General features: G+C 40.3%; 1 protein-coding gene across 6 annotated transcripts in view; it reads left to right on the forward strand.

The window, feature by feature from the left end:
* Positions 1–20,185, forward strand: part of USPL1 (ubiquitin specific peptidase like 1) — a 38,138-nt gene extending 17,953 nt beyond the window's left edge. For 4 of the 6 annotated variants that reach the window (XM_049647403.1, XM_049647404.1, XM_049647406.1 and 1 more), the window contains 4 exons: positions 3,301–3,430; positions 7,101–7,226; positions 15,620–15,777; positions 18,116–20,185. In XM_049647403.1, the coding sequence (XP_049503360.1) occupies positions 3,301–3,430; positions 7,101–7,226; positions 15,620–15,777; positions 18,116–20,001 (2,300 nt within the window). In that variant the 3' untranslated portion in view covers positions 20,002–20,185. Of the gene's footprint in view, positions 1–3,300; positions 5,081–7,100; positions 7,227–15,619; positions 15,778–18,115 lie in introns of those variants that run through there. The other 2 variants (XR_007461206.1, XM_049647408.1) reach the window with 2 other exon arrangements.
* The last annotated feature ends 5,744 nt before the right edge of the window (positions 20,186–25,929 follow it).

Consider the following 25,929-nt stretch of genomic DNA (forward strand, 5'->3'; position numbering starts at 1 on the left):
GAGAGAGAGAGAGAGAGAGAGAGAGAGAACATGAGTGGGGGAGGGGCAGAGAGAGGAAGAGAGAGAGGGAGAGAGAGACACACACACACACACACACAGAATCTGAAGCAGGGTCCAGACCCTGAGCTGTCAGCACAGAACCTGATGCAGGGCTCGAACTCACAAACCGTGAGATCATGACCTGAGCCGAAGTCGGATGCTCAACCCACTGAGCCACCCAGGCACCCCCCAGAGAAGGGAATTTTAAATTCTTATTTTGTGTAGTCATAGCAGTTGGGCATGCGTACAGCTCTTCTAATATAGCAGAATTCCTCTCGTTTGTGTCCATATTACTCATTGCACAGTACTGGGTGCTATGTTAGAGCTTAAGATCTTGCCAGTGAAATCTAATCTGTGCTAAATAAATACAAATAAACTTAAAAAGAGCATTTTAAAATCATACAGTGTTTGTGTTCTCATTCTGAGTGTCAGTGTATGTTTGAAAGTACTAAAGAAAGAGAAATAGAATCTGTACTGACCCCGAATGTTGGTTACATTTTTAAGATCAGCCATAGCATCGTTTTGATTATTGTTCTTAAAAAATGCATCGTAGCCTGTCCTCTCTGTTTCCCCTCCCTGCAGTTTAAGAAATATAAAACATTCCAAATACAAGCTAAGCCCCCTTTGTACTCTTTCCTGTTCAGTTCTTCCTTACCTCTCCACGAAGGCGACTGCGCTCTTCAACTTAGTTTTCTCTTTCTAATGTCTAATTTTTTTTTTTTAAGATAAAGCTACTATTGTTCTCGTTTGGATTTATTTTTTATTTTTTATTTTTTTTTTAACATTTTTTATTTATTTTTGGGACAGAGAGAGACAGAGCATGAATGGGGGAGGGGCAGAGAGAGAGGGAGACACAGAATTGGAAACAGGCTCCAGGCTCCGAGCCATCAGCCCAGAGCCTGACGTGGGGCTCGAACTCACGGACCGCGAGATCGTGACCTGGCTGAAGTCGGACGCTTAACCGACTGCGCCACCCAGGCGCCCCCCGTTTGGATTTATTTATGTAATCTTAAAGATTAGTTTAGTCTTTGAGATTTGTGTACTAGTGTAAGGATACACAGTGGAATCGAACAGAGTCCAGATGAAAACCCTCCCTTTTTGCTTACCTCCTGTGACAGAGGTGGTGATGTAGATAAGTAGGGGAAGGAAAAAGGCCGTCCAGTAAATGGTGTTGGGACAGTTTGTTCCTGAGACGGGGGGGAAGTTGGACCCCTACTTGACACTGTAATCAGAAAGAAATTTCAGCCCATTTAAAGACTTAAACTTCAGGGGTGCCTGGGTAGCTCGGCTCAGGTCATGACCTCACAGTTCTCGAGTTGGAGGCCCACATAGGGCTCTGCGCCAACAGCAGGCAGCCTGCTTGGGATTCTGTCTCCCTGTCTCTCTGCCCCTCCCTGACTTGCGCTCGTGTGCGCTCTCTCGCTCTCTCTAAATGAATTAAAAAGAAAAAAGACCTAAACATGAAAAACCAGAATTCTAACACTTTGGTAAAGAATATGGCTGAATATTTTTCCACTCAGTGGAGAAGAATTTCCTAAATAAGGTACATAAAATAGTGGTAGATACACTTACATTGAAGTTTAAAACCTCTGGGCAAAAATAGAACAAAGAAATAATATCCTGGATATCTTCTAAAGAACTCTGTATGTTGGTTTAAAAAAAAACAATGAGCAGAAGAGAAAACTTGACTAGCTGGGCAGCAAAACGTCACTGAAAGATTTGCATCATGGCAAATGATAGGATTTTAGGGAAATATGAAAAACTAGGTAGTTGGGTAGGAGTTGGGCTGAAGATACTAGAGGCAAAGAAACCACTTAACTGATTTCAGCAGGAAGTTATAAAAATTGGAATTAATTGGTATTACGTGTTCTCTAGCAAATGCTTTATGCTTAACACCCATAAGAGTTGTAAACAAAGGAAAAATAATTAAGGTTAATTTAGGAGCTATATAAATTACCGAAAATGATCTGTATGCATATAACTTATTTAACAGTGTGTTTTGAGCTCTTTTATGATTTTTTTCTTTTCTGGTATTTTGATTTACTGAGAACTTTATGTATTTTTAGACTTGCAGATTCTATGTTGTCGTTAAGAAATATAAATTAGTTGCTTCTCAATTAATATTTAGCTACGGTAGAGTAAGCATTTAAATGCTAGTAACTGTTACAAACTCATGCTGTACTGTTCCCTGTTTACGCTGTTTACGTGTGTTTAGGAGATTGATTTGCATTTATTTCTACATACAGAACTTTTGTTTTGATTTTTATTTTTGTATGGAAATAGCTGTGGGGCTGTACCACAAAGGCGACTGTTAAAATAGCCTTTGTAACTACTGGTACAGAGTGTGCTCCGGCGGTAACGCCTGCTCTGCATTTGCATCCTGCCAAGGTGACTCCTCCTGGCCACGTTCCAGGCTGTGGTAGCTGCAGGCCAGGGGGAGAACTGGACCATGGGAGCGAGACTGTTCCCGGGCAGGTAGGGAAGGGAAGGACTCCAGTTCTTTCTAGGGCTGGATCAGTACGGCACCATCTAAGCTCCCCTGAGGACAGAAAGGCAAGAAACCAACTGGAGAACAAGTGTAAGAGGAGAATGTCAATCTTCCTATTTAAGTTGCCTGCTGATCTCAAAACTGGAGGACCAGATTCACTGTCCGGTTTTTGTTTCAAGGACACCAGAATTCAGATCTTCTCTAGTCTTAAAGTCATTGAAGTTTAATTTTACCTGTTAAAAGATTTTAAGAAGAGTGATAGAAGAAGAGCAGGGAGATTCGAGGCCGGCCCTTGAACCTTGTGTGTCATGTCCTTCACACGTGGAACAAGACGGTTGGAATAGAAGTGGCTTTTTAATGGTTTTGTCCACGTCTGCCATTATTCTACAGTGTTTCACCAGGCGTACTATTTTTAGTATCTGTGGCAAGCTATGTATTTTTGCTTTATTTTTATAATACTCTAGAGCTGTTAACAGCTCTGAGGAGATAGTATGGGTCTTTTGTGTCTTTTGTCTTAAAAAGTTTTTGTAGGTGTCCGCCACGAAAAATGGAAGACAGGGACTGAAGTGATAATTAAATCTTCATGATAGACATTTTTAGAGAAATGCTTTAAAAACTTCCCCTTGCCCCACTGTGAGTAACTTACTCTGTCATATATTCATGTTTTCACATATACTGTACTGTGAATGTAGTGAGAAAAGATAACAGTTAATGATTTGGGTTTACTTTTCTCAGTCAATTATGAACAATAGTTTTCCCTTTTCTTTTTATAGGTGATATGGAAAGCCCAGTGTTTGCACTTCCCCTGCTCTTAAAAATGGAACCCCTCATTGAAAAGCTTTTCATGTATTCTTTCTCTTGGAATTTTGAATGCTCACAGTGTGGGCACAAGTACCAAAGCAGGTTAGTTTTTCTCTTTTTGTTTATTTTTTTAAATTTTAAATTTTTTATATTTTTCGTTTTTCTCTTTTTAAAAATGGACTCATTCTATTGAAAATAGTTCTGAGTAATAGAATTTTAATGACACTTCGATTTGTGGCATTGCGCTCTCCCTGGTTCCTTCTGCCCTCAGTAAAATTTCCTGCTAGGGTACCTGGGTGGCTCAGTTGGTTAAGCATCCAGCTGCGGCTCAAGTCATGATGTCACGATTCATGGGTTCAAGCCCCGTGTCACGCCCCGTTCTGACAGCTTAGAGCTTGGAGCCTGCTTCAGATTCTGTGTCTCCCTCTCTCTCTGCCCCTCTCTCACTCACTCTCTGTCTCTCTCTGTCTCTCAGAAATAAATAAAAATGTTTAGAAAAAAAATTTCCTACCATATCTTAAAGTCTCCCCACCAGTAAGATTAAAAGGAAAAATTTGAGGGGCGCCTGGGTGGCTCAGTCGGTAAGCATCCGACTTCGGCTCAGGTCATGATCTTACAGTCCGTGAGTTCGAGCCCTGCATCGGGCTCTGTGCCGACAGCTCGGAGCCTGGAGCCTGCTTCGGATTCTGTGTGTGTCTCTCTCTGCCCCTCCCCCGCTCGTGCTCTCTCTCTCTCTCCCAAAAATAAACATTAAAAATTCAAATAAATAAGTAATCAGTCAATCAGTGGAAAAATTTGAGCCCCAGAAACTGCAATTTGCTTGCTTCTTTCAACTGGAAGAGTAAAAAACCATGGTCTGCGGGGTTACTTAGTAGGAGTTTTCTTCCGTGGGGACAGATGGGAAGAGCAGTGCATTCTCCCACAACCCCCATTCTGGATTCCCTGCGGAGTAAGAATACTTCTTAGAATTGCCTGAAATGATATGTGTTTTGTTTCCTCTGTTAGCAACTAGGGTTTTTGTTTGGTTACCTTTTTTAACCTCATGGAAACTGATTTGAGGCTCTGGGAGTCTGGCAGTAGTTCTGAGAAGAACTTAGGCTCTTCCGCTCCTCCGTGAAAGACCAGCCACCGCCAAAATCCTCTTGCATGTGAGCTGTCTCAGCCTGCTTCCTACTTCCCTGATGCTCTGGGTGAGGATTTGGAGGGGTCCTGATGGACGCACAATCATTTTATGCCCTGAGACTGGCACTTGAGAGGAACCATGGAGAAGAAAGCAGCAGAGGGTTTCTTTTGCTTCCATACACTGACCCACATAACAAGGAGAGAAAGTTGGTTTGGAAAGAGGAGTCAGAGAAAGTTTTCATCACACATGGTGCCTTCACTCTGTCCATACGTGAGGAAGTTGCTGACTGGCAGTTAAAATCACCAAACTGGTTTTGTTGGTCATTTATTCAAATTACTGTAATGGAGATCGATACTTTCCTCTTGCCTTCAACTCACCCACCTACTAGCAAATTAGAAAATTTGGAGTCAAATTATTAAATAAAATATTTAAAATTAAAATTATTTAAAATTATTAAATAAAAATGTGAGAGAAAACCATTTAGATATTCATTATCTAAATTGAGATTATTTTTGGTATTTAAGCATCACTCAAGGAGAGTCAAGTCTGAGAGGATGTTCTGGGGAATGCAAGCAACAGACCGGAAGACATTTGCTTTTTACCAGTTGACTCAAAAGTAGTAGAACAGAGTAAGAATGAGCATTCACTCACACCTAGGACTTAAAATAGTTTTCTGTAAGTGAGTATAAGAACAAGTTATCTATTTCTCGGTCTTCTGTCACTGGTTTATATAAATTATCTAATTTTCTCCTCATTTGACTGATAGGGAAACTGAACCTTGAAAAGGGGGTAAATAGACACCCAAGGTGACACACTAGTAGATGGCAAAACTCAGGCTTACGTTTTCTGGCCTCGATTTCTTGCTCACTGTAGTATACACACTCCCTAGTCACCACCTGGATTTTAAGTAATACAAACAAGCTTGATGATTAAAATCAGCTTAATTACAGCTTTTCCAAAATCTACATCTGAGTTGTTTGACAGCTTTTCATTGAGTACGTTTTATGTGCCAGGAACTCAACAGAAATAATCTCTATCTGGCCAAATTCAGACCGGTTAGTTAGGGAGATAACATATAAACACATTATTGAGGGCCAGTGACTTAGTAATTATTTTGATCTGTTGGCTGCATTAAGTTACTTTGACTACTTTGAATACAAGCGCATTTTAGAGGTGTGTTAAAAAATCTCAGAGGGCTCAGGGGAAAGAAGCCACTGGCTGTTTGAGTTTGCTGGTTTCTGGTTTTATTTTTTTTAATTCCTTTGTTCTAAAAAAAAAAGTAGTTCTAGAGGAAAAGCTAACATGAAGTGGCATTTCATTAAATCTTAATATATCATCGTTTAAAACTATTTCCACTTAATCCAACGTGAGAATATCCAGCAAACTCACTGGGCTTTGTGCTGCTTTTTTTTGTGCCAGTTTAAGATCTGTTACTTGATTTATAAGGTATATTCTGGAGGCAGTTATTTACATGGTCTTTGGAGTCCGACTCCCTGGATTAAGATCTCAAGTCGGTCATTTATCATCTGATATGCAGTCTGTTTCACTTTCCTCATCTGTAAAATGGGGATAAGAATAGTATCTGCCACTTAGGGTTGTTTGGGAGAGGAGCGTAAACGCCCTGCCCTGCACATAGTGCTCAAAAACGTTAGCTGTCCTGTGGAGCATGAACATTTATTTGCAGAGACAAACTCCCCCTTACAGGCTAAAAAATGGGAGCCTTAACAGTCATCTGTGAGAACTAAAAATTTAGTAGAAATAAATCATTCCATTTTGTTGGTAACTTTATGCTGCTCACTTTTAAAATGTTAGCTTCCCTGAGAACTGCTGTATTTGTAATAGCCTGTGCTGATCTCACTTACGATTGATCAATATTTGTTGTTATTGTTTAGGAAAAAACTAATGTCTAGTAGGTAATTAATTGCCCCTTTAAAGGTTTTTTTTATTAAGGTAGACCCAATTGATGTAGTGTACATCTTTAAAGATCATTTTAGGTGCCTCTTGCTGTCAGGTATCTAGACCAAAGTGCAAATTTGGAACTTCTGTATCTGGGAAAACGAAATTCTGCCACAACTGGCATTCTAATTTTTTAAAGATCAAGAAGGTTAAGTTGTATGTGTTCATGATTATACATTTGGAACTGTCTTTTTTCCTTTTTGGTTGTCCATACGGGTAGCCAGATTGTAATTTTGTAGGTAAGGGGTGAGCTCGTAATAAATTTGGAAGCGGTGGTTCTCAGCGAGGGGCTGTTTTGCACCTCGTGGGACGTTTGGCGGTGTTTGGAGCTAACGGTCGCTGCACTTGGAGGCTGTTACTGGCATCTAGTGGGTAGAGGCCAGAGATGGTGCTGAACAGCCCCAGTGCACGGGACAGATGCCTCACAGCAAAGAAATACCCAGCGCAAAATGTCAGTATTGTTCTTGAGAAACCCTGCCTTTCATATTGTCTTCATCTCACAGGTGAAAAAGTACAGAGTCCTTGTGGAGAGTCTTCACAGAGAGCTTACTAGGGTGTGCGAGGAACGTTAGCATATTGATTTATCATGTGATATGGGGGAATAGGGAAGTATAAATAAATGAATGAAGGTTTAGGCATTGATTGAAATTAATGTAAATGAATTTAAGTTAATTTATGTCTTCTGTTTTACAGATACATGAAGAATCTGGTCACCTTTACAAATGTCATCCCCGAGTGGCACCCACTTAATGCTGCCCATTTTGGTCCATGTAACAATTGCAGGAATAAGTCACAGATAAGAAAAATGGTATTGGAAAAGTGAGTTAAAATTGTCTTACTATTTTTAGAACGAAATGAAGGTGGATTTAATTTGTAGAATTGAAACTGTTTGTCAGAAGTTTGAGTTGTTACGAATTGCCAGAATGCCTCTCCGTCGTGGACTCTGGCCGACGGCAAACTGTCCCAGGCAAAGTACCGCTGCACCTGTCTCAGGGTGACTGTCTGACCCCACTCTAATGGGGCCTTGCCTTCTTTTACCTTGTTTTCTCCCTTTAAGGATATTAATCATCAGTTTTTCTCCCCTCTGCCAAGTGCCTGGAGTCACTAGAATTCTGGGATTTCCGTAATCTGAGTTCAAGAACTAAGATGACTCAAAGGTGAACCACAGGCTCATCTGTCTGAATTCCCATCTTCTCCCAGACTTCGGCCTGCTAATTCTTCATCCCCTTGGAAGCTTTCTGCTGCCTTTGAGCAGATGTGTTTTTAGTATATTTTGCCAGCTTTTCTATTTGTCCGCAGTGGGACCACTGGTCAGAATTACCTTTTCTAAAATTGCTACCGGAAGCCCATATTTTAAGCTCATGGGTCAGTTCCATTCTAGGCAGTTTGTCTCGTTTGTTAATACCCTTTGCGCGAGTGCATCCTGTAACCTACGTGTTTAGTCATCCTCGCCTCTGACTCTCAGTAAAGAAATGTTTGGAGGTATAATGTGATATAAAGAAGCAGGGGCATTAACCTTTTCATACCTTTTCTGATGCCCTTGGATGTGCCAGGAAATCCCTCCAATCTTTCCTAAAGAGTTGTTTTCATGCAAGTAATACATTCTTGGTTAATCTAATACTGCCAAGACCTAGAAGGAAAGAGAGCAGTGCCCCTCCGACCTCCTCTCCCATAAGCATCTACTTTACACCCGTGAAGCGGTATTTACTTTGACGTTTCAGAACAGTGCACTTATTCCACCTTTAGTTTCTCTTTGTTTTCATTCTTTTTTCTTTTTAAAGCTTATTCCACTTTTATGTAGTCTTCTTTTTTTTTTTTTTTTTTTACATTTATTTATTTTTGAGAGACAGAGAGACAGAGCACAAGTGGGGAGGGGCAGAGAGAGAAGGAGACAGAATCCGAAGTAGGCTCCAGGCTCCGAGCTGTCAGCACAGAGCCCGATGCGGGGCTTGAACTCACGAACCGTGAGATCATGACTCGAGCTGAAGTTGGACCAAGCTCAACTGACTGAACCACTCAGGCGCCCCATTCTCCTTCTTTTATAGTTGTTGAAGACTAGGGTTCTTACACCAATCACTGGGCTCCGTCTGTTTTTAACCTCTCCCTGTCCTTGCAACATGATAACATTTTTTGTTATCAGTAATACTGATATCAGTACTGATTTTTGTAATCCGTACTCATTATTTATTATTATGAATACATGTGTATTTCCTCTCCAGTCAAGCAGTATATGTGGTTGTATTTCATTTCTTTTAGAATTTCTAAGTTTTCCTGGAATTATTTCCTTGTGTTTTCATTTGCTTTCTTTACGTATGCATTGTGAAATTTTTCCAAATTCTTCAAACACTCATTGATACATTTTCTAAACACTTAAATGTTTCACAATTTTGGAATCCTCCCCCACGTTTTTTTCTAGAAACCTTTCTTCTGCCACCTTTCATCTTTTGCTCCAGTGTTCCGGTCTATACTGGTTCCTCTCTGAGCCTGGTGCATGGGAGCTCTGGATACACTCTTCCTGTCACTACCCTAGTTTTTAGCCCAGGGCCTTACCCCACATTCTGCAGTATCTGTTGCCCATCAGCGTTGAGTCTTCGAGGGGTTCTGTGACATGTATAAGCTCTTCTGAGTGCGCCCACCCCACAGCGCTCCCGTCACCGCTTCATCCATTCTGCTCAGTTACCGCTTCCCTGTTGCTCTTTAATTTTTGCCTGCAGAATATTTGTTGTTTGCTTGTTTCCTCATGTCTTCTTCCCCTTCTTGGCCCTTTCGGTTTCCTACCTTTCTTTCCCCCCATTCGCTATCATTTGATAGCATTTGAATGGAAAAGAAGAGGAGCTACCTTTAATGGAAAGTCCACAGTCTGTCTTGGTTGTCTGGGGTTTCAAACTTTGAGATTGAAGTGCTGTGGGAGTCTTTTTTGTTAAAGCCCTGTCTTGAGAAGGAGGTAGAAGGGCAGCAGGGTGTGTGCCATCCTGTACAGGACCGGTGGGTTGCTTGAGGCTGCCTGGTGTATGTGATTTCATCTACCACTTACACCTGCTTTTTCTCACACACCAGCATTGAAGATGAACTTTTACTCCGATTTTGTTTGATCTGTTAATTGGATGCATTGCAACATACAATTTTTAATTATACAAATAAGATGCATTACTTACATTAGAGATTCAGGCTCTGATCCAGAAACACATCCGTTGAATGTAAGCGTTTCAATGTGAAATGTGTTTAGAGTTCTAACAGGCCAATTATAAGCCGAGTTTATAATTTGGACATTGACTATATTCAAAAGTAAACTGAACTAGTGTGTAAAATTTCACTTAAATTTTAAATGACAGGGTCTTTTGAAGTCCTCTGAGTTTTTTACTTTGAAATTTATATTCTTTTTGTATTATTATTTTTTTAACGTATATTTTTCGAGAGAGAGACAGAGACAGAGCGTGAGTGGGGCAGGGGCAGAGAGAGAGGGAGACACAGAATCTGAAGCAGGCTCCAGGCTCTGAGCTGTCAGCACAGAGTCTGATGCAGGGCTTGAACTCATGGATCGCGAGATCATGGCCTGAGCTGAAGTCGGATGCTTAGCTGTCTGAGCCACACAGGAGCCCCTGAAATTCATATTCAACAACAAGATTCAACAAATCAAGATTTATTGTTGTCTGATGGAATCTAGAAACAAATTTAATAGTTTTTAAGGATAACTTAAAAGTAATTAGATCCATTATGATATCATGTATAATTCAACCTTACAGTCAGCATTCTAAAAACTAATAGTATTGTGAGTTCCCTGAACACCTTGTCTCAGGTAATCCACACTCTAATATATTCCCATTGGAAAAAGAGTCCATTGATAAATCAGATGAATTAAATCTAGCAAGGCCAGATCTGCTACTTTAAGTGTATTATTTAGGAATTATATTCAGAGCATGGTGATACGGAGCACCAACTTAGAATCTGATTTAATTTTACTTTACAGATCTTGAAAAAAACCTCATTACTAGGAGTCTAAGTCACAGTACCCTGGATTGTAATTTGAAAAGTTTATTTATTTAAACTTCAGTTTTAACAGTTATTTTTTTTGTTGTTTTATAATCCAATTTTATTATTATTTTATGGAATCTTCATGTATCAGTAAACAGTACTATGTCATCTCTCCCTGTTACATAGCGGGTACTCAATATTTTTTTAAAGTTTATTTTCTTTTATTTTTTTAATTTGCATCCAAGTTAGTTAGCATATGGTGCAACAATGATTTCAGGAGTAGATTCCTTAATGCCCCTTACCCATTTAGCTCATCCTCCCTCCCACACCCGCTCCCATAACCCTCTGTTTGTGTGCCATAGTTGAGAGTCTCGTATGTTTTGTCCCCCTCCCTGTTTTTATATTATTTTTGCTTCCCTTCCATTGTGTTCATCTGTTCTGTGTCTTAAAGTCCTCATATGAGTGAAGTCATATATTTGTCTTTCTCTGACTAATTTCACTTAGCATAATACCCTCCAGTTCCATCCACGTAGTTGCAAGTGGCAAGTTTCATTCTTTTTGATTGCCAAGTAATACTCCATTGTGTGTGTGTGTGTGTGTGTGTATGTATGTATATATGTGTGTGTGTATGTGTGTGTGTGTGTGTGTGTATGTGTGTGTATATACATATATATATATATACACACACACACACACAGTGTGTGTGTGTGTGTATGTATATATATATGTATATACACCACATCTTCTTTATCCATTCATCCATCGATGGACATTTGGGCTCTTTCCATACTTTGGCCATTGTTGATAATGCTGCTATAAACACTGGGGTGCATGTGCCCCTTCGAAACAGCACACCTGTATCCCTTGGATAGATACCTAGTAGTGTGATTGCTGGGTCGTAGGGCAGTTCTAGTTTTAGGTTTTTGAGGAACGTCCATACTGTTTTCTAGAGTGGCTGCGCCAGTTTGCATTCCCACCAGCAGTGCAAAAGAGAGCCTTTTTCTCCCCATCCTCACCAACATCTGTTGTTACCTGAGTTGTTAATGTTAGCCACTTACAGGTGTGAGGTGGTATCTTATTGTGGTTTTGATTTGTATTTCCCTGATGAGTGATGAACATTTTTTCATGTGTCGGTTGGCCATCTGGATGTCTTTGAAGAAGTGTCTATTCATGTCTTTTGCCCATTTCTTCACTGGATTATTTGTACCTTGGGTGTTGAATTTGATAAGTTCTTTATAGATTTGGATACTAACCCTTTATCTGATATGTTGTTTGCAAATACCTGACCATTCCGTCAGTTGCCTTTTAGTTTTGCCGATTGTTTCCTTTGTTACGCAGAAGGTTTTTATTTTGATGAGGTCCCAATCGTTCAGTTTTGCTTTTGTTTCCCTTGTCTCTGGAGACTTGAGTAAAAAGTTGCTGCGGCCAGCATCAAAGAGGTTTTTGCCTGCTTTCTCCTCAAGGATTTTGATGGCTTCCTGTCTTACATTTAGGTCTTTTATCCATTTTGAGTTTATTTTTGTGTATGGTGTAAGAAAGTGGTCCAGGTTCATTTTTCTGCTTGTCGCTGTCCAGTTTTCCCAACACCACTTGCTGAAGAGACTGTCTTTATTCCATTGGATATTCTTTCTTGCTTTGTCAAAGATTAGTTGGCCATAGGTTTGTGGGTCCATTTCTGGGTTCTCTATTCTGTTCCCTAGATCTGAGTGTCTGTTTTTGTGCCATGATTTTTTTTTTTTTAATAACTTTTTGTAAAGGGTTGGGGAGTGATAGGAAGAGAATTAGATGTTTCTGTTCTGTGCTTATAGAGCTTATTAAAGTGTCATTAAAGTATCATTAAAATACAATGACTTTGAGACTTTCTTCCAAGCAGATAAATTGAACCATTCCCTACAAAAGTTTGGTTGGAGTACTGACATATAAAATAGTTAAGGGGCGCCTGGGTGACTCAGTTGGTTAAACGTCCGACTTCGGCTCAGGTCATGATCTCACGGTTTGTGAGTTCGAGCCCTGCATCGGGCTCTGTGCTGATAGCTCAGAGCCTGGAGCCTGCTTCGGATTCTGTGTCTCCCTCTCTCTGCCCCTCCTCCACTCACACTCTATCTCAAAAATAAATTAAAAAAACATTTTAAAAAAGTTAAAATTATGGGTTTTTGTTTTAAGTTTAAGAGAGAGAGGGAGAGTGCATGTGTGCATGAGTGGGGGGTCGTGCAGAGAGAGAGAGGGAGAGAGAGAATCCGAAGCAGGCTCCGTGCTGGTGAGCATGGACCTCAACATGGGGCTCGAACTCATGAACCGTGAGATCATGACTTGAGCCAAAATCCAGAGTTGGACTCTTAACTGACTCTGCCACCCAGGCACCCCCAACTCTCACTTTAATTATACCTGATTTTACTCACATTTTTTTTTTTAATTTTTTTAATGTTTATTTTAGAGACAGCATGAATGGGGGAGGGGCAGAGAGGGAGACACAGAATCTGAAGCAGGCTCCAGGCTCTGAGCTGTCAGCACAGAGCCCTACATGGGGTTAAAACCCACGAACTGTGAGATCATGACCTGAGCCGAAGTCAGCACTTAACCAACTGAGCCACCCAGGCGCCCCTCAATTTTTGTCATAGAATCTGAAATATGAACTAGTTCAGTGATGTAATTAGATCTAGAATGTAATGAGGTTTAAAAATTATATTTGCAGATTTTTTTTGCCTAAAGCCTGTTATTACAGTTCAGGAGTATATATGCACATTGTTAAATCTGCATTTTCTAAAATATGAATTATTACATTACATTAGTTGGGATAAAAATAAAAAACTTGTACTCTATCTAGGCCATTACATAAAACTGGCTGCTCTTTGTGGGACAGGGACTCTGTGTTGTCCTGCTGTCTGAGTAGCGGGGCACTTGGCACGGTTCTCTTGTGCTTCTTTCTATTTTCTCTGTTTCTCTTCCTGAAGGTAGATCCTTCTAGTAGGAGGAGTTCAGCCTCAAGTTAAGGAGGTGAATGCAAACAGATCTTAGCTTGAAATCTCTTGTGACTTTCATTCCAATTCTGTTAACCTGTCCCATCCAGGTTTTTTATGGTTAAGTGAGTACCTAACTCAGTCCCAGCTCTGAGCATCATCCTCGACATGCTAGGCATTGTGAGTAGCAAGAAGCCTGAGAACAAAATCTGTTGCCAGCTTAAGAGTAAAGTTGTACCCTCAGCTATGAGGCTGGAAATGAGACAAGCCGGAAATACGGGTAGGAGAAATCTGTGACTGTTAAAGGACGCTAGAGTCTAGGGACCCAGAGAGGAAGATAAACTGGAAGAGGAGGGTGCATATGCTTTATTTTATTGAATCCAAGATGCCGTCATTATAAATTGTACTGTTTTTTTAAATACGCCATTAAGAAAAAAATACTGACCATTGAACACTTTCCATGTGTAATTCACACTACTAAGGAGGCAAGTTTGCATAATCTAGGGATCCAGGAGAGAATGTTTTAGTAACTAGCCACAGAAGGTATCCTGGGTGGCTCATCAGTTGGTTGAGCGTCCGTCTGACTTCGGCTCAGGTCATGATCTCACAGTCAGTGAGTTTGAGTCCAGCATTGGGCTCTGTGCCGACACAGCTCAGAGCCTGGAGCCTGTTTCAGATTCTGTGTCTCCTTCTCTCTGTGCCCCTCCCCTGTTCACGCTCTGTCTCTGTCTCAAGAATAAACAAACATTAAAAAATAAATAAATAAATAAAAAGATATCTTGAAAAGATGTTAGTACTTAAAGGAGTCAAGTAGGTGCCTGAAGCCTGCATATCAAGCTGTGAGAACATATCTGTACTTTCACTGTGGATCACTGACTCAGAGGCACATTTTCACATATTTAAAATGGGAGTATGTCTATAAATTGATGGCGTGGTAGAGTTTAGTTAGCAGTTCTCTTTCCTAGTGGTATATTTTATAATCAGTATTATCTTTTTTTAAAATTTTTTATTTATTTTATTAATAATAAATACAGTATATTTAAATAATAAATATATTATAATAAATTTTATTTATTTGTTATTAAGAGACAGAGCGTGAACAGGGGAGGGGCAGAGAGAGAGACACACACACAGAATCAGAAGCAAGCTCCAGGCTCTGAGCTGTCAGCACAGAGCCCAACGCGGGGCTCGAACTCACAAATGCAAGATCATGACCCGAGCCGAAGTCGGACGCTCAACTGACTGAGCCACCCAGGCGCCTCTATAATCAGTATTATCTTAAAGTGATGTTACAGATACGATAAAAGAACAAAGGGGGTTAGCATTATAGACAGTTCTGCAGGACTTGTTGTTTATAGGTACTTAAATTTTGAAGACTTGATTCTTTCCTCTAACAGAATGATCGATGAGATAATTTACTAATTATTCCTTGTCTGAATAATCTGCATTTTGGACATTGATTCAAGTTCATTTCAGCTGAATAAGTTTTGATAAGTAAGTTTGACAGCTGTTTAAACATTGGGAAAAGGGGTATTTGACATTTTTCTTAAATCATGAGAGCTTTGTTAAATTTAGTTAATTTGAGGCCCATCTTTGGATTCTGTTTTCTGGTTTGGCATGTGACTGTAACGATAAAGTGTATTTTTGAAATTATGGATGTCTTGAAGTTTATGGTAAATCAACCAGTATGTTCTATTTTCTTGCCTACTTAGGTACAAATTAAGCTTCCTAAGTAGAAGTTTTACTTTGATGGACCACTCTGCTTCTTGAGATAAAAGTGAAATAGGACAAGTTATTAGCATATTGGCAATTTTTTAAATGTTTCTTTCAGTGTCTTAGGTTTGTTACTTTGTTTTCCCGTATTACCTATGCCATCTAACAAAAGTAATTCATTTGGGCCACTGGATGCCCAAGAAAATTCTAAAAGGTCTGGATTTTTCCCTGTGATTTTGCAGAATAGTTATGTTACTGTGAGATCTTCTTTAAGCCAAAGCGGCAGTGTGGCTTACAGAGCAATTTTTGTTTAATGGTCTGTGTTAGAGCCTTATTGCATGATGGCTTCCAACTGTCGGTGATACCATTCTGAGAAGGGTTTACTGTTACATACTTCGTAGAGTGAGTTCTCCATTTCTAATTAAGGCACACATCTGGAGGTTCTCAAGAAAAATTAGTGCAGTTAGCCTTGAAAGCGTTATGTATGACTTCCTTGCTTCAGACTGTCTTTTGTATAACCAGGCACGGGCATGAAATCTGTTTGACTTTGCTTGCCTTCCTCTCCCACAGAGTATCTCCCATATTCATGTTGCACTTTGTGGAAGGCTTGCCACGAAATGACTTGCAGCGCTATTCATTCCATTTTGAAGGCTGTCTTTATCAGATAACTTCTGTAATTCAGTACCAAGCAAATAATCATTTTATAACATGGATTTTAGATGCTGACGGTAAGTGTTTAAACCTTTTTCTTTTATGATAATAGGCATAGAGGCTAAATTCTAGATTTTTTTTTTTTTTTTAAAAGACAGACTTTGTCTTGACTCCTTTCCCTCTCACTTCTTGCCCTTGCCTTTAATTCTTCTGCCACCTCCTCTCTGTCACTCTGGTTTAGAATCACTCCTGTCTTCTGCTGCTTTTGTATGGGTATACATGTGCTTATGCGTATTTCTTTTCTAGGTGAAGAACGGGATCATATACTATTGTTAGTTTACAAGTTGCTTTTTTCCACTATGTTTGCTTTTATTCCATGAGTAATAGGTGGTCAGTACAGATAAGTGAATGGTGCCAGTTCTGATTTCTTAGATATGTAACATGTACTTCTTTTAAAAAGAGAGTGCAGCGTACTGAAAGGTTTTTAACTGAGAATAAAAAAATTTTGCTTAGTTTACAATTGTTAGTCATAAATAAAACATCTATTTCTAAGACTATTGGACATTACAGATCATGTAGCCTTCTCTCCCCATGAAATAGAGTATCTGAACTCTATAATTTGCTATAGCTATGGTCAAGGTAAAGCCTTTATGTATGTATGTATGTATGTATTTATTTTAACGTTTATTTATTTTAGAGAGAGAGAGAGAGAGAGTCAGAGAGTGAGCAGGAGAGGGGTAGAGAGAGAGGGAGACCGAGAATCTGAAGCAGGCTCCAGGCTCCGCAGGGCTCGAACTCATGAGCTGAGCCGCAAGATCATGACCGGAGCTGAAGTCAGACGCTTAACCTACTGAGCCACCCAGGGGCCCCGTAAAGCCTTTATTTAAATAGTTAAACTTTTCAAAAGAAGATTAAATAGTACAGCCCATGAACTCTGCTAGGTTTTTCCTAACATTTATCTAATATGGTTTAATAATGAGTGTTTCTCTCACAGTGTTCACTTTGTCTTAAACAAGATAACGCAGCCACTTAAAGTGTTGTATCAGGCTGTTGGTAAGGGGTCTTTTTGATATTTTCTGTTTTTCCATTTTCTATTATTTGGACACCTCATAGCTGATATTTTCCTCTTTGGGTAGTTTGGGTGGGTGGCACAATAATGTGTTATAAAAGCACTTTGCAAGCCAAAACTCACATTATAAATAAGATTACCTTAAAATTTTACTCTGCTTCAGCATTTGGAGGGAAGTGGTTCTCAATAACATAAACAAACTGGAAAAAAATTAATTTTTTACTGCATTCCAGGGAATCTGAAATCCTCTTCAGTAGGTTACATGGTTATATGGTTTCCAACATATAAAAATCAAATGGTTACCTTATAAAAAAGGTCATGGCTCCTCCCTCGAGCATTGAATCAGTCCCTGGGGATTAGGTCCAAATGTTAACCAAGTAATTCTAATGTGCATGTATGGTAGAGAACCACTGACATAAACAGACAACAGAGTCTCAGAAGTTTTAATGGGTATAGAAATAGAGGTTCAGGTGGTTTATAAGGATATATCCACATAAACTTAGTGAATAGTTTTGTTGGGTTTTTTTGTGTGTGTCTACAGGGTCTTAACCTCTTCCCTTGTCCTACCTACATGATTTCATTTTTGCTTGACAAATGAGAGAATAGAAGCTCAGAAATAAAACAACTAAACACATGAAAGCTCTAAAGTTTTTGTTTTTTTAACCAGAAAAAAAAAAAAATTAAAATAAGAATTCAAACAAATGTTGGTACTTGAGGTAACAGACTTCATGAAAATTCACAGATATGGAAAAAAATCCCTCCCCCCCGTTTTTTTTTTTTTAATGTTTATTTATTTTTGAGAGAGAGAGAGAGAGGGACAGAGCACGAGCAGGGGAGTGGCAGAAAGAGAGGAAGACACAGAATCCGAAACAGGCTCCAGGCTCTGGGCTGTCAGCACAGAGCCCAATGCAGGGCTCAGACCCACACACCACGAGATCATGACCTGAGCCAAAGTCAGAAGCTTAACTGACTGAGCCACCCAGGCGCCTCAGAAAAAATCCATTTTCTGATGTTGTTGGATAAATTGGGCGATATATACTGTATTCCAAGTCACAAAAGTAAAATATTTAGACTTCTGTCTTGATTTTTGTGGGTAATTTAGGGAAGAGTAAACACTATCTCAGTTTTTAAAATTTCTGGATGTTAGTCCGTAACTTTAATTGTCCAAATAAAGACTTTAACCTTTGGCAGAAGGAAATGGTGACAACGATAAGGCCATGTTCTCAAGTGTTCTTCTCCTTTGATGGATATTCAGGGATCCAGCAGTTAAAATGGCCAGAAGAAAATTAACCTAGCTGGTGCGTTTTGAATGTCTAACCTCATTTATTTAACTTCTCATCCCCCAGGAACTTGGCTGGAATGTGATGACCTAAAAGGCCTATGTTCTGAAAGGCGTGAGAAATTTGAAGTTCTTGCTTCAGAGATCCATATTGTTATTTGGGAAAGAAGAACATCTGAGATGACAGATAAAACATCTGCCTGCCTTCCACTTAAAAAGACTAGTGATGAGCATGCTTTTGGTGATGAGGAACAAGCCTCTCCAGCGTGGTGTTCTGTGGGTGATGCTGCCTCCGCCGAGCTGTCCTCAGGAACTCTCCCCACCAGTGTGTCATTTGCTCCTAATACTCTTTCGCAGGGTCAGGCTGTAGCTCACGGACATCATTTACTTTCCGGTCCAGAAGGTTTGGGGGACGACAATATTTTATCTTTGACACTTGAAGAAATACAGGTTAACTCTGAAAGTGTCCCGTTTGAAAATAAACCTGTGGCAGAGAATGCAGGAGTTGGCAAAACAAAGGCTTTGCCATCACGAGAGTCACTACTGGCTTCTTTAGTATCCGCCCCATGTGTTGGAAACCTGACTCAAGACCAATTCATGGATTTAAAGTTTCCGTCTCAAACTGTAAATGCAAGCGTGCGATTTGCACTGCCGAATGCCGGAGACACGGGGATTGCTGCACCTGTGAATGATATCCCCGCTACTCATCCTGTACACGGTGGGCAGCCGGAAGTTGAGGGCACAGTGGCCCACGAGAAGGACACTCCATTGACACGGTTTCCTTCACCAAAGACTGAGAAACTAAAACCCGAACAACAGGTTACATCTCAGGTATCTAATTCGAAGAAAAACGAAACGGCAGCATTTTCTAAACCTGTAACAGCAAAGCCACTGCAGAATCCATCTCTGAAAGACACTCCGAAGAAACCATTTGTAGGAAGTTGGGTTAAAGGCTTATTAAGCAAAGGTGCTTCTTTTATGCCACCTTGTGTTTCGGCTCGTAATAGGAACACTGTAACTGATTTGCAGCCTTCGGTTAAGGGGGCAAGTAATTTTGGTGGCTTTAAAACTAAAGGTGTGAACCAAAAGGCTACCCGGGCATCCAGGAAAGCTAATAGGTGTGCAAGGAAGCCTCCTCCGGTTCGCACCCCGCCGCCAAGTCAGCCACTGCCTGGTGGCACGACTTCTCATGTTCATGCTAATGTTACTGCTGATTCAGATGTTCTGAAGAAATGTGAAAACGCCCCCTACGGAGCTCACCGCAGTCACAGTTCCTGTGTCAAAGAACACGGTGTTTCTTCTGCAAACCATGGCGACTCAGTTGAGGGTCAGATTCATAAACTTCGTCTCAAACTTCTTAAAAAACTTAAGGCAAAGAAGAAGAAATTAGCTGCTCTTATGTCTTCCCCCCAAAACGGAGCGCTTCCAAGTGAAAATTTAGAACATGTGTCCCATTGTGGGTCTCCAAACGATTGTGACTCGATAGAAGACTTGTTAAAAGAGCTACAGTATCAGATCGATACCGCTGAGAATAAATCTGGATGCACCGCGGTTCCATACAGTGGTCAAAGTCATGAAGAAATTTTGGCAGAACTGTTGTCTCCTACAGCTGTTGTCTCAACAGAGCACTCGGCAAACGGGGAGGCTGATTTCAGGTATTTAGAAATGGGACATGACCACGTCGCAGCACCAGTGCCTACTGAGTTAGACGACATTCCCCAAAATACACACCTGAGACAGGACCATAATTACTGTAGCCCCACCAAGAAGAATCCGTGTGAAGTTCAGCCAGACTCACTGACAAATAATGCCTGCGTTAGGACATTGAACTTGGAAAGTTCCATGAAGACTGATATTTTTGATGAGTTTTTTTCCACTTCGACATTAAATTCTTTAGCAAATGACACATTAGACTTACCTCATTTTGATGAATACCTGTTTGAGAGTTGTTGATTGCATGCTATCTTTTTTTAGTTTCATATTTATTATGGCTCTTGGAAAACTTAATATGTTATTAAGTAGTATTTATACACTGGCCTTGTCGTGAACAAAATGCAAGCTATGCGAGGTTTTACCTTTGATCCTACCCACAAAGCATGTAATCTGTTTTACAAATTAAAATGATCAGGAATTGGTTTTCCTTGTTTGCTTCATTTTGTATTGTAGGAGAGTGAGTTTTTCAAAATGTTAAAAATGATCCAGAGGAGTGTCTAGTTTCTGGCAGTTTTTACATTCGGGTACATTAAATTTCTACATTTTAATTTTCGGTTACAGTGGTTCAGGAGAAACACTGGTTTGTACAAACTTAAGTCATTGTACATGGGATAAGAATGTGTGACTGGTAATCGTTCTATGGTCATAGATCCTACGCCTGTTTCTTATACCAGGCAAGTGCTGCGGAATGTAAACCTTTCCCAAAGAATTTTTCCTTCTCTCCTTAGTAAGGACGGCAGGAACCTTGTTACTAGAACTTGAAGTAACGTTACATGATCAATAAATGATCTCTAACAGGAAAATAATCTATTTTTGTGTTATATGCAAAGAGTCCACATGACCATAAATCTCCTGTTTTTCCCAACACATTTATTTCCGCAAGCAAATTTGGACGCCATCCAACAGTTGTTTTAGGGAGAAAATAATAACCAAGTGCTTATAAAGCTTGCTGTATGTTACGTTCTGTTTTGTATGAAACACTAATTCATTGAAATCCCAACATTTCTGGGGCACCTGAGTGGCTCAGTTGGGTGAACGTCAGATCTTGATCTTGGCTCAGGATGTGATCTCACAGTTTGTGAGTTCAGGCCCCACGATGGGCTCTATGCTGGTGGCATGGAGCCTTCTTGGGATTCTGTCACCTCTCTGCCCCCTCCCCTCATTTCTGCACACCGTCTCTCAAAATAAATAAACTTTAAAATCAAAACAAAAACCAACATTTCTGTGAGCAGGCTCCTTTTATCACATCTGACCTAAAAAAACAGCACAGAGCTTAGTAAGTCGTACAGCCGGGTTTGAGTAGCGTGGTTCCTGCAGCTGTTAGAAGCATGTGTTCCCCCTCAGGAGCCACTTAAAATTTGGTTGCTTAAACAGCACCACTGCAATAGTGATTTGAGTTACTAGGGGTAGTTCCTAAGGTTTTAAGGGTGGCAGTCTTGGGATAGAGTACTCAGGGACTCGGCACTTCGTGATTGATTTGTCCAATTTGCTTTCCGTCCCCTCCCCCGCCCCCATTTTCTTTTTTTATCACAAAAGTACCGCGTGTTTATTGTCAGGAGAAGCTTGGAACATCCAGAAAAATAGGAAGATTTTGAATCTTCGATCTTTACACTTAGTGGTAATAACTACCACGAACATTTTCATATTTGTATACAAATAGACTTTAAGAAAGAAATTCTACTCGACGTGTTTGTACAATCTGTTTTAACGTTTCATGAGCATTTTCTCCATCTTAACAGCTTTGGCAGCTTTGGGATAGCTCCATAATATTAGGTTGTATGGATTATCGTTGTTTTACCAATCTTGAGATTTCAAGGTGATTTGTACTGTTTTGTTATTATTCATTGTGCCACAACAATTCTTGTTAAGTTTTTGCACAGATTTTTTTCTTTCTTATTTTTGTCTTATTTTCCGGGAGTGGAATTGCTGGGTCAGAGGATATGCATTTTTAAAGTCTTTTAATGATGGCATGATTGGCTTTCCTGAATCCTCACCAACACCAAGTAGTAGCATTGAGGGAGCAAAAAAACCTTGGCTGTTTTTTTGTTGTTGTTGTTTTAACATTTTCATGATTACTAGTGTGGTTGAGTATAACTTTATATGACGTTATATACTTCTATAACGATTGGCCAGTTGACTTTCTCCAAGAACTTGCTTAATCATTTGAATATTTCTAGATTTCTGGTAAGTACCAAACAGTGTTGTAAACCTCAGAGATAAAGCAGTAAAAAAAGAAATTCTTGCCCTTTAGAAGGAGCTTGCCTTCTAAACAAGGAAATAAATATATCATGTTAAGTGGTAACAGATACAGTTGATGGTCACTTGTGGTTCTCTTCTAGAAAGTTTCCACAAGCATTCCATGAATATGAAATACTGAACCACTGCTCCTAGGGGACTTGCAGGGTTAGGTTCCTGTGAGCCTCTGGTTGCAGCATTATTGTCCACTGATCAACAAATAACCTTGTTTTTTCTGTGCTTCTGTTTAAAAACACCTCAGGTAACATATATCGTTGGTTCATTCCCATTGAGTACGAGGCCAACAGCACTTTAAGTCACGCCTGAAGGAAGCTTATCCAACACATAAGGCACATCGCACCGTTCTTGTGCTTAGGAACATCAGACAGCAGTTTCCCACTACACTTGAGGTACATTTTAAACAGTGAAATCACCAAAAACACACGAAAGATGTGGCACTAGATATATTGTAAAAAGGACACTTACAGCACGAGAGCTGAATCAAGGCAGTGTTGACCTGTTAGACCTCACCTGGGGTCATATGTGTTGGGCGGCTCTGTGGGTGTCCATAATAACCACATTGTAAGTGTTGATTTTTAAGGTTATAAATCTAAGCATGTAGGCAAAATCACAAACAATCTGCATGATGAGGATTTAGTCAAATAGCACTGAATGCTGTGGAGGAAAACAGCAGGTGAGAGCATGGGAGGACTCAGACTGAGTGGATTTGGAACGTTTTCTTGGAGATGGGTGTCATTTGGCAGGGACTTCAGTGAAGTTAGGGAGTTGGGCCATGTGACTGTGTAGAGGAAGGGCATTCCAGGAAGAACAAAAATCCAGAGGAGTGAGGGTGCTTGGCATGATTGAGGACTAGGAAAAGTCCATTGTGGTTGAGCAGAGACAAAGGGAAAGAGAATTAAAACACGAGATGAAGGAGGTTGGCAGAAGCCAGTTTTTGAATGGTTTTGTGGGCCATAGCGAAGACCTTGTTAACACTTGAGAATAATGGAGGCCACTAGAAGGTTTCAGGCAAGGGCAGGATATCTAGTCTTAGATTCAAAAGGATCCCTTACGCGTGGAGAATGACTATAGCCGGTCAGAGTAGAAGCCATAGTCTGTTACAGCCTCCCCAGAGTTTAGGGTGATCCCTGTGGAGGTGTTAAAAAGTAGCTGGATTACTGTTGCATTTCAAAAGAAGAGCCAATGGGATGTGTTGATGGGTTGGATGTGGGGCAGAGAGAGGAGTCAAAGAGGAGTCTCAGGTTTTGTTGCCTGAGCAGATGGGTCCTACTATTTACTGAGATGGGACAGGCTTGGGAAGGAAAAAATTTAAAGCAAAGCACTCACTCATTCAATTTTGAATATATGTGAGGTTCCCATTAGGCTGCCAAGTGGAGATAATCTAATAGGAAGAGGCGGACACTAGAGATTCCTACTTAGGAATTATGAATACGTGATCGTATTTAATGTCCAGTAAAGGATGGGGTCATTTAGGGAGTTGAAATAACTCTGGGAAACAGGAAGAGCCATGGAAGGGACGTGAGTGTGGTGTCCTGAAAAGGGAAGAAAGCTTTTTTTTTTTTTTTTTCATCTGGTGACTGAGCGATGCTGATGTGTCAGATGCTGCTGAGAAGTAGTGTAAGGTGAGGACCGAGAATGACCATTGGCTTTTGTAACTGGAAAGTCTTTGGTAACTTGGTGAGGACAGTTCAGTGGAGTTGGGACAAGTGTGAGTGGGCTCAAGAGAGAAGGGATTGAGAGAAAGTGCAGATAGAGACCTACCCCTTTGAAACATTCACCTGGTGCCCGGTGAGGGAGTGAGGGGTCAAGATTTTTGTCAATGTCTTTAAGACGGGAGATGTCATAGGATGTGTGTGTGTGTGGACCTGAATGGATGTTGTAGATGAGAGGAGTGATAGCTGCCACAGTAAATTTCTCCAGGGCTGGGGACCCAGTGTATAAGAGGAGGTGTGGCCTTATGAGCTAGAAGGAGTTTATCCATTTTATTTTTTTTAATGTTTATTTTTGAGAGAGAGAGGATCTGAAGCGAGCTCCCCACTGACAGCAGAGATCCCGATGTGGGGCTTGAACCCGCGAACTGTGAGATCATGACCTGAACTCAAGTTGAACGCTTACCTGAGCCACCCCAGAGCCCCCGAGTTTATCCACGTTAATACTAGAGAAGACAAATATATGGGTACAGATATTAGGAGATGTGATGATTGGGCAGTGAGGAAGGTCACATTTTTATTTTCTCAGGGATACAGTAATATTACCAGCTGAGTATGAGTGTTGGGGGAGTTGAACATTGAGTGAGAGAAGTTAGAATTTTTAGTCTGAGAGCTAACTGAACAGGGGCATGGCAATAGGCTCACTAGGCCGTACAGAGAACCCACCAGACGTTTATGGCCGTAAGTTTTAACCAAAATGAGCCAAGATGGTTGTTTTTCTCTAATCACATTTGCTGCTCAGGACAGAAAGAGTAGATGGGAAGTTGGATCCAGCCAAGGTTAGAGGTATTGCCAGGTAAGTGGGACAGAGGAGAAAAGGAATTAAGGCTTTATGCAAGGAAAATGATTTTAAGGATGTGATAAGGAGGGCTAGAGGGACATAGGACAGGTGGTGATCATTTAAAAAGTGGTGGCAGATCTCAGTGGATTGGAGGTGGGTGCAAAGAATGCCAGAGCGGGACTAGTTGGAGTAAGAAAGCAGCGTGCTTGAAACTGAGCTTTTGGGAACAGGGCAGTTATTGGCGATGACAAGGTCTGAAGTGTGACAAGGGAAGTGCATGGCCAAGGTTCCATGAAAAGTGAGGAGATGAAGGAGTCAAGAGGCCAGGGTGGTGTTTGGATAGACTTTGTGGAAGGCAGAGTCATTTAAATGGCGGCAGGAGTCCCGGTGGAAAGAAATATACAGTAAGCCAGGAGCTAAAATCCTCAAGGAAAGGCGGAATACCACGAAAATGGCTGATGGCCGCAAAGGAACAGCGTGGGTGGTTCAGTCTCACGGTCTGTGCTTCAAAGGCACGGGAGGGTTATAATGAAGAGGGGAACAGTGGTTGAAAAAGCCACTAGGAGAAGTTTGATAGAAATTTTACATTATTTTATATTCTTTTCCTTTCGGTATTATGTTTTAGCCAGGTCATTTCCACACTCCAAATATACAAATATTTACATATATCTTCTGGTAAAGCTAGGTTTCTTTTCTTTCTTTTTTCTTTCTTTTTTTTTTCAGTCATGAATCTTTAATTCTTTTGGAGTGTATTTTGATGTGCTGCACTGAGGTTTTTCTCCCCTGATAGTAAATTTGTTTGAACACCATTTGCTGAATCAACTTACTGTTCTTTAACCATTCAGGATACACCATTCACCTATCTTTCATATTAAATGTAACAAATGTTCAATTCCTGTAGTAAGTAGAGGGGGAAAATTTGGTGCTCAGTGGTAGAATGCCAGTTAAACAGTGTAAATCTCAATTTTCCAGGAGAAAATACGCTGGGAGGAAAGCCTATTAAATTTTAACTGTTTTTTCTTCCAGTTAACATTATTATAATAATGTACTCTGCAAGTCAGAAACACTGTACGAAAAGTGGAAGATTTATTAGAGTTTTGATCTGTTTTTGTTCGCTTCCGGTTGTATTGAGATATAACTGACCTACATCTCTGCATAAGCTTAAGGTATACAGCATAATGCTTTGGCTCATAATCACAAAAATGATTACTGCAATCAAATTTAGGTAACTTTAGAGTTTTGCTAGGTACTACAAATACAAACAACACAAAATGGACTGCTTCTCCAAACGCAGAGCCTGGGGGCCAAAAAACATTGATCAATATGTGTTATGGCAGAGGATGACGAGGAAGGATGGGATCCATCTGGGAGGTTAGAGAAAGCATCCCAAAGAAGTCACATTTAAACTAATGACTTCATTCC

The sequence above is a fragment of the Panthera uncia genome (assembly GCF_023721935.1).
Source record: "Panthera uncia isolate 11264 chromosome A1 unlocalized genomic scaffold, Puncia_PCG_1.0 HiC_scaffold_16, whole genome shotgun sequence".
Taxonomy (NCBI): Eukaryota; Metazoa; Chordata; class Mammalia; order Carnivora; family Felidae; genus Panthera; species Panthera uncia.